At 36.1% G+C, this 9,494-nt stretch overlaps 2 protein-coding genes across 3 annotated transcripts in view; one reads left to right on the top strand and one right to left on the bottom strand.

Moving 5' to 3' along the window:
- Positions 1–1,937: 1,937 nt before the first annotated feature.
- chrm5b (cholinergic receptor, muscarinic 5b) overlaps positions 1,938–9,494 on the bottom strand; it is an 11,751-nt gene continuing 4,194 nt past the window's right edge. Inside the window, exon 2 of the mRNA XM_022685674.2 lies at positions 1,938–3,947. Coding sequence (XP_022541395.2) covers positions 2,340–3,881 — 1,542 coding nt within the window. The 5' untranslated portion in view covers positions 3,882–3,947 and the 3' untranslated portion in view covers positions 1,938–2,339. The remainder of the gene's footprint in view (positions 3,948–9,494) is intronic.
- Positions 5,145–9,494, top strand: part of aven (apoptosis, caspase activation inhibitor) — a 25,734-nt gene continuing 21,384 nt past the window's right edge. For both annotated transcript variants that reach the window (XM_049483382.1, XM_022685682.2), the window contains exons 1-2: positions 5,145–5,372; positions 7,149–7,323. In XM_049483382.1, the coding sequence (XP_049339339.1) occupies positions 5,160–5,372; positions 7,149–7,323 (388 nt within the window). In that variant the 5' untranslated portion in view covers positions 5,145–5,159. The remainder of the gene's footprint in view (positions 5,373–7,148; positions 7,324–9,494) is intronic.

The following is a 9,494-nucleotide window of genomic DNA, read 5'->3' as shown; positions in this document are numbered from 1 at the left end:
TTTTTTGTCTGAAGTTTTTTTTAACCCCCTGTGCATACTGCCAAAAGAGCTCCTCCCACAAGTACTGGAAAGAGTTTCCATCAGAATTTACATCACAGTGCATGAGATAGGATTAAACAAAATTTTAGAGAACATTAAACAAACAACAACATGATTTAGTGTGGTCAGAACTCAAAATATGAGTTTTTTTTATTTGTTTATTTTTTAGTCATTCCTCTGAGAGGAAATTGATTTGCTTGATGCTTCTTACTAAGAAGGACTTCTTTCAGATTAAGATTTTTCTCATAAACGTTTAAATTGGATTAGCAGTAAAACCAATACAGAAAAAAATATATAATTTTTATATTATTGTTTATTACTAAAGTTTTCATAGTGCTATTTTGGAAAGAAGCAATCCATTTAAAATGTACATGTTCGCTAGTGATTACTAGATTACTAGAAGGTGCAGTATACATACAGGAAAATATTTGGGTGAAAAATGTAAATGTATGCTTTATATATTTAAAGGTATTTAAACACCACTTATGTTGCTAAATTAGTATTTGCCATTGACTACCATTTATTGTATAACAACAAAGAATTATAAACAGTTTTTTGGTTAAATCTTTTATTCTAACAACATTTATTAAATATACCTATTGAAAATTCACATTAAAAGCCACAGTTACAAAAACAAGTAACTCATAAAAGTACTTTTGTAACCAACATTAAAGAGGGCCATAATGGTTAACTTGAGGTGCTTTTGCCGCATTTGATTCAGTGTGTATTAAAATGCATACATATTTAAATTAAGATAATACATATTTAAATTAGAATAATAGTTTCATTGAGGACAAAGGCACAATATTGAAAAAAAAAGAATTAATTACCTTTCAAAACTTCAGCTTTTAAAAACAAGCATTTATAAACTTAAGTGAATAACACGTATAAATTCAGCTGTGTTTGTGTGAACAGGGCTGAATACCATTTAATAATGACTGAGAGAGCTGTGCAATTAAGGACAGAAATATAATCTAACTAATACTCAGACGGCCTTGAATTAATAAAGTGGTAACCACGTCTTGAGGAAAATCAGGGTAATACCGTAATACTGCAATTACTTATTTAAACACTGCCCCCTAAAGCCCACTTATAATGTTTATTGTATCTTTTATATGAATGAATTATAAATATTTTACCTGATGTCTGATCCCCTGTCTATGTTTTGGGATAAAGTTTTGACCTAAAAGGTATTATTAAACATTAATTGCCTGAAGGTACATAATACCTATTTTATTTTCATTATTATAAGTATTACATACAAAACTCAGAAAACATGATCAGACAGAAGTATGGTCACTGGTGATTTTGGATGGTAAATAAAACTGATGCGGTTATGTTGTGGATATTGTCACGTGGTTTCTGTCATTTTAGAATAAGGAAAATATGTCTGCAGATTTCAGTAAACCATTTTGCAAAACTATTGGAATTTTTAAGTCCCCTTTAAATTCATTGTTCATATATCCACTATACAGCTCTGGAAAAAAAATAAGAGACCACTTAAAAATTATTTTCTTTGCTTTTACCAAGTTGAAAACCTCTGGAATATAATCAAAAGGAAGATGAATGATCACAAGCCATTAAACTATGCTCAACTGCTTGAATTTTTACACCAGGAGTGGCATAAAGTTATCTAAAAGCAGTGTGTAAGACTGGTGGAGGAGAACATGTCAAGATGCATGAAGACTGTGATTAAAAACCAGTTATTCCACCAAATATTGATTTCTGAACTCTTTAAAACTTTATGAATATGAACTTTTATTTGCATTATTTGAGGTCTGAAAGCTCTGCATCTTTTTTGTTATTTCAGCTATTTCACATTTTCTGCAAATTAATGCTCTAAATGACAATATTTTTATTTGAAATTTTGGAAAAAATGTCTGTAGTTTATAGAATAAAACAATAAAGTTTGTTTTACTGAAACATATACCTATAAATAGTAAAATCAGAGAAACTGATCCAGAAACTATAGTGGTCTCTTATTTTTTTTCCAGAGCTGTATATTCAGTCATGCTTTGGTTTTATCTCTTATTTTTGGATCTGCCACAAAATTTAAAAGAACTTCATTTCAAAAGATAATACATTTATGCATTTTCTCATTCTATGCTTAAACCTAGTAAAATCAAATTGTCATGTGATCATGTAAACATTAGTTTACAAGCCCTTGCAGTTTGTTTCACATGCAGTTTAAAGACTATTTACACAACAGCTTAAGTTTTACTACAAATAACGTACACATATCTGGAAAGCTGTTACATTTACTGTACGTGGCTGGCACTTCATGTTATTTCCTCTGGCTGCTAGATCAGCTTGCTGGTCATTACTGGATTTTGAGCAGACCAGGGCAGCTTCTCTTCTCCATGCTTCTTCTTCCACTTGCAGAGGAGTAACATTCGAAAGGTCTTCTGAAAGGTCTTGTTGCACAAGGCGTAGCACATAGGATTGATGGTGCTGTTGACGTAGCAAAGCCAGTAGCCCAAGTGCCAGAGGGACAGGGGGATGCAGTCAGAGCAGAAGGTGGAAATGAGCACCATGATATTATACGGAGTCCAAGTAAGGATGAAGGCCAGCAGGATGGCGCTCAGGGTCTGAGCTGCTTTTTTCTCCTTGATGAGAACCATTCTCTTCCGTTTGGTGATCTGACTCTTCAGGTTGGGATCCATGGGCTTGTTGGAAGAGGAGGTTGATGAAAGGGCCAGCTGTTCTGAAGAAGAACAAGCATGTGATGTTTTCCTTTCTGACTCTGTGTTGGTTTTATGAGGATTGATGTTGGTCAGAGCTGGCTTAAACTTGTAGGAGATGCATTTCTTATGGTTCTTTTGGGAACAGTACTTAATAGAATTAGTGAAATAGTGACTTTCCTCATAACAAGCCAACAGCTCATTTGGTTCCGGCTCCTGGTTTCTGTAGGATCCTTGAGACGTTGCTTCAGAAGCAGGCCGCTCTTCGTCCTCAGATGATGTGTAGCTGTTGAGTGTGTTGGCCTGCTCTGACTTTACCCACATGTCATCAGACTGTGTTGTAGTCTTGGTTACATTGCTCTGATTGGATGAAGACCATGAGGCCTGTGTGGTATGTCCATCAGTGTTGAAGCCAAAGCAAGATCTTTGCTTTTGTGCTTTTGAGTTTTCGTATTTGTCCACAGAAGTGAGGCCCTGCAGCTCAGCTAAGTCTTTTGTTCGCTTCTCAGTCTCTTTGTAGATCCTGCAGTACAAAATGGTCATAACAGAGACAGGAATGTAAAATGCTGCTATAGCTGTACCAAACGTGATCACAGGTTCTGAGAAGAACTGAATCTGACACTGGTCAGGAGGAACTGTTCTCTCCCCCACAAAATACTGCCAACATATAATTGGAGGGGCCCACAAGACAAAGGACACCAGCCATGCCATGCCTATCATGATGCCTGCTCGTTTGGGTGTTCTTTTAGCCCTATAGGTAAGAGGTCTTGTGATGGAGAAATACCTATCAAAGCTTATCACCAGCAGATTCATTACTGATGCATTGCTTGCCACATAGTCCAGCGCTAACCACAGATCACATGCTAAGTTTCCCAGAGCCCAGTATCCCATCACAATATAAGACGTGTAAAGGTTCATGGAGAACACTCCGATAATGAGGTCTGCAAAAGCCAGACTGAGTAAGTAGTAGTTGTTGACTGTCTTCAGCTGGCTGTTAACCTTGAACGAGAGCATCACTAGAATGTTCCCCACTATTGTGATCAGGCTTACGACTGCTGAAACAGTAGCAATAGTAATAACCTCCCAAAGATCATGTGGAATGTTCTGGACAGCTGATGCGTTTCCACTTGCAGTGGAATTGTGAAATGTATCCTCCTCCATCCTGTGAGTGAAGTCCTACTGAAAGCAAACATCTGTTGAGTAGTCCTCTCTGTGCTTCATGTTGAGCTGCCAGTGGAAAAAAAAGTTTGGCATTAGACATTGTATTGTAACATATATATATATTTTTAATTTATGAATGAGCTCAGGTAAAATGTTATGGTAAATGCAACATATATCTCAACAGATGTCATTTGGATGTGGAATTTATACAACATTAAAAAAAAAAACAAATGCAAGTCTATGACCACCTCTTTATATATTTCTTGTTCTCCATATTGACCATATAGGAGCATTTTGCTGGCAAAGTGGATCAGACACAGCAGTGTTGCTGGAGTTTGTAAACATTGTTATAGTAACTAATTACATGTCCACAGTACCAGTCAAAAGTTTAGACACCCCTTCTCATTTATTGTTCTTTCGTATTTTTTAAATTTATTTTCTACATTGTAGAATAATATTAAAGATAAAAACAATTAAAGAACACACATGGAATTATGCAGTAAACGAAATTAGTGTGCTCCACAATCCCCTGTCCTAAACCCAACTGAGATGATTTGAGGTGATTTGGGAGGAGCTGCACAGCATGAAGGAAAAGCAGCAACTATTCTTCAGCTCCTCCAGGAACTCCTTCAAGACTCTGAGAAAACTATTCCAAGAGTGCTCAGATCTGTCCTCAAAGCTAAATGTGGCTTCTTAGAACAATCTAAAAAACCCATAAAACATATTCTGGTTTATTTAACACGTTTTTGTTTACAAAATAATTCAGCATGTGTTACTGTATAGCCTTAATGTCTTCAATAATAAAATTACTATGTAAAATAAACATAAAAAGGAAGAAAACACGTTGAATGAGAAGAAGCATGTCCTAACTTTTGACTTGAACTGCAATTAAGTAAAACTTCGATGTATTTATGTATTTTAAAATTATATGACTACTTGTGGCTAAATAATCTTCATTCATGACCGAAACTTTTATTATATAAATAACGATACTTTTTAATTCGATTTTTTATTGAAATAATCTTTGCCTATGCTTTTTCCAAGGCTGTTTTCGTTTACACAGTGTTTCTGGCTCTATTAGTTCCCAGAATAACAGAGTGGTTGTGTGAGTATGATATTTTGTGAACCGTGTTTTACATGTTTTATGAACTCTGGTCTGAGAGACAGACTCTTCAGGCGGAACTCTTCTTTGTTAGTGGGGGGACTGTTTTGGTAGACCGACAGCAGCATTCAGTGGTGTTTCACTGAAACCAGTCCGCCGTGCTGAGCGCTTCAGTGATGGAAGGCAGGGGCGGCAGAGCGCGCGGCGGGCAGTGGAGGAGAGGCGTCGGCGGCGGCGGCGGCGGAGGAGGGGCGCAGGACGCGGGGGTCCCGGGGGAGCGGAGAGGCCGCGGGAGAGGCGGCCATCACCGGGGGAGAGGGAAAAGAGACCATTACCGGGGGAGAGGACGAGGAGGAGCTGAGGGACCTGTCAGGTTCTTCTCTAACAGGGTGAGTGACTGAGAGAGAGACTCTAGACACACTTTAGTGCCACATATTGGTCATTTTTATTCTTATAGTAGATACCCCCTCTATTCTAAAACTCTGGGAAATAAGTAACTAAGTTACTTTTGAAAAGCATTTGTTGGCAGACCTCTTTTGCACTCTTGTACACTAGTTAACTAGCTAGCTAACTAGTTACACTCAGAAGGGGAGATAACAGTCTAAACTTAAACTCAAGTGTAAGTGTAATTATTATTAGTAAAAGTAAAAAAAAACACACAAAAAAAAAAAAAAAAAAAACCAAAAAAACGCTCTAATGTTCAGTTGAACCGCCTTGAGCTTTGATTGCAGCACACATTCGCAGTGGCTGTGTTTCTATAAACTTCTGCAATGTCACAAGATGCAGTGCAGTGCAGTGCAGTGTTTTTTCACCAAGATCTTGCAGCATTGATGATGGTAGAGTCTGACCTCTGCACAAAGTCTTCTCCAGCACATCCCAAAGATTCTCAATGAGGTTAAGGTCTGGACTCTGTGGTGGAGAATCCATGTGTGAAAATGATGATCTCATGCTCCCTGAATCACTCTTTCACAATTCCAGACTCATGAATCCTGACATTGTTATCTTGGAATATGTCCGTGTCATCAGGGAAGAAAAAAATCCATTGATGGAATAACCTGGTCTATATTAAGTATACTCAGGTAGTCATCTGACCTCATTCTTTCAGCACATACTGACCAACTGCAGCATTAATGCTACATCATTTACTTAGTTAAGTCCAGGTCCCGATTTTTTTTTCTGGCCAGGCAGTGTATATTTAACTAAAAAATCCTTATGATACACAGTATTTAGGCAATGTTATTACAATATGTTTACACATGCAGTACAAAATGCAGTAGATTTTAAAAAATGCCAATCAAAAACAACCCCATCACCAAACTCCAGTTCCTCGGTGTGGTTTAGACACTAGTAGTATCCACAGTATCCTCAGAAAAAGTTTATTATGTCTCACAGTAAAGTAAATATATTCTATCACTGGTCGCCACTAGCTCTGTTTCGGAACGTCATCTTAATTCCAGCATCTCTCAGCACAGCTACTGAAGGTGCTGTTGTTTTCTTTTGGATGCAATTAGTCAAAAAAAAAACCTAATAGATATTAGAAGAAGAGGTATTTTAATGTGACACTAATTTACCTGATCATGATAGATGTTCTTATTGTATCAACAATGTCAAGGACAGTGCAAATCGTCAAGTTGACTTGTAGTTTATCTGACTGATTTGTCACTACAGAAGCATTTTGACCATAAACGTGTATTGTGAAAATGTTTTAAAATATTGTGATACAATGTTTTACCATATTGCTCAGCCCTGAATAGAAACCGTAGAGGTGACAATAACATAGCAGTACATATGCTGTTTGCATAACAGAAATAAACAAAAAACACTAACCGTTATTGACTAAGTGTCTAAATTGCAAATAAGGGAAAAGAAGAATCCCTTTTACAGAATATTTCTTTTACAAATACTTCTTGATGGTAAAAAGTATTATAATTTGGAAGTACTCAAGATTCTTTCAAAATATTACTTGAGTATGTAAAAGTGTAGAAATTAAGGCAGTTAGTAGAGAGTGCAGAAATAGTTATTAATATTAGTAATAAAACCTTAAGTACAAACAGATTTAGATCCATCATTTTTTTAGTTTAATCGTTATTAACTGTAATATTATATAGTTATTCAACATCTTTTTGCCACTGTCACATATTAATGCCCTTTTCCCACCTTTGAAGGACCAAGAGGAACAGGATGATAAAGAAAACTTTGAAGAAGAGATGCCAAACTTTTACTCCAGGAGAAAACTGGAGTCTAACTGGGACCGTTATGAGGAAACGGAGAAAGAGGAAGCCAATGATGATATTCCAATATCCAGAGGAACAGACTACCATGTCCTCCTCAGTTCAGCTGGTAAGATTTATTGATCTTCACTTAAAAAAGTGTCCTCCTGCTGTGTGGCTGCATCTGAGCTCAGACTAGTGACTAGTGTATTTGTTGGATGTCTTATTTTTTATTCTAATGAGGAAAAAAAAACAACTCTAATTTGGCCACAGGTTTGCATAAGCCACTACACATATCCAAATATCAATGTGTTGCTCCTGTATAAAACTGAAAAGAAGTGAAAAAAAAATAAGAATTACATCCATGTTTCTAAAGATTGACTGTATACTATTAAACCTTATGGAGTAGCTATAGCATTCCTCAGGTTTCTATTTTAAGCATCTCCTCTCCTGTTTTACTGTAAAACAAGTTTCTGTGGTGCTTTTCTCTTCAGGGTTTTTTCTTTGCCTAATTTGCCTCTTATTTCCCTAATCTGCTTCTATGACAAGCATATGGATATTCATGAGGCCTATTTGTGTCATCTATTTTTAAGGTGATGGCTTTTCTAGGCAACACTGTGCTGTGCCTCCCTCACTCCCTCTTGTGGCTCTCTGGTGGTGGTTACCTGGCCATCTGCCCTTCGGCTTTGGCCAGGTCAGGATTTGTCTTCAGTTGTCTGTTCTGTCCTCAGCTGAACACCTTCTGAATGCAGGGAGAATAAGATGGAGCTAATGTAGTTTAGTTGTCTCATATTGCTACTGTGTAAAGTGTGTAATGCACTGTGAATATACGCTATATGTTCCTTTTCTATTTCTATGTTTAGACCTCTTGCATTTTAGTATCCAGCTGTTCTAAACCATTTTCTTCTGTCACTCGGAAAATCTAAAACTTTTGGTTTTACATTTTACCACATACTGGGAGTAGCCTTTTTCAACAGACCACATGCTGACACAAGCTGTTATTGAGGATTTGATATCCACCATTAGATTATTTTTTCTGTAATTTGTCTGTTTGTTTATCCCACACTCCTCCTGAAGTGTAAAACCACTACTCTCTTTTGTGCAATCTGTCTAATTGAATGTAGGCGTAATGTTTTGCCGCTATCTATGGCAATTTGCCTAACTATGAAATCTGTGATTGTACATATTATGAACTCAGAATATCCCTTTCCAGAAATGTTATTTATTTAATAAAAGAAAAAGCAATGTTTGGAGGATATTATTAAAATATTTATGTGTTGCTTTTTGTACATTGCAGAATGAAGTGGTTTTAGTGCTAACATATTTGCCAAAGAGGCTACATTGACATAAATGTGGAATAAGGGATAGGGATGCACTGTATCAACAATATGTCACATAGGGGCTGTTTTGATTCCACATGAAATTAATGTAAAAGTGATCAGTTGGAAAGGATCAGTGTGCACGTTTTGAGATAACTGGGGTTTTTTAAATTATTTTTCTGTATCTAATCTGTATAATATTTTCATTATAACTTTTGCTGGGCAAAATAATAAAATACATTTTATTTAAACATGATATGTATTTTAAAACATAATATCTTAAATTAAATCAAATCTTGATTTCAGAGACAAGTACAGTCTGTAAATATGGTCCTTTGTACAGTAGGCTGTGCTGCAGACAGAACGGAAGACAATCAGATGTGAAATGTCAATACATCCAGCCATCTATCCGAATCTCCTGATGACGTCTGAAATTTAATGAGGAACCTGATGAGGCCTAAATTAGTGTAATATAGGTTTCATCTGCAGATTGCCCTGGAATAACATTAACATTTCCACTTTACTGAGACCTGATGAACTAGCTTTCGTCAGTGTCTTTATTGTTCACTCTCTCTCTCTGTCCCTCTTTCAGTCTCAGATTATATTGTACAGTGGCATGCAAAGGTTTGGGGAAATGTTTTTTTATTGTGAAGAGTTAAGTGAGTAGAAGAAGAACAGATTTGCAAAAGGCATGCATGTAAAGATAAAACATTATTTTTAATATTGTAAAACAAGATTTAGTAAATTATTTTGTTTTGTACAAATTTAAGGAACACCATCCCAAAATTGAGACAGAGAAAGCTTTCCAAGAGAAAACATTAAGAGACCATGTCAGTTTCTAAATCAGTTTAAAATGAACATTGTTTTTTTTTATTCTATAAACGACGGACAATATTTCTTCCAAATTACAAATAAAAATATTTTCATTTAGAGCATTTATTTGCAGAAAATGAGAAATGGCTGATATAACAAAAAAGAGGCA

Source organism: Astyanax mexicanus, chromosome 1 (assembly GCF_023375975.1).
Source record: "Astyanax mexicanus isolate ESR-SI-001 chromosome 1, AstMex3_surface, whole genome shotgun sequence".
Taxonomy (NCBI): Eukaryota; Metazoa; Chordata; class Actinopteri; order Characiformes; family Acestrorhamphidae; genus Astyanax; species Astyanax mexicanus.
This window is presented reverse-complemented; position numbering and strand designations above follow the sequence as displayed.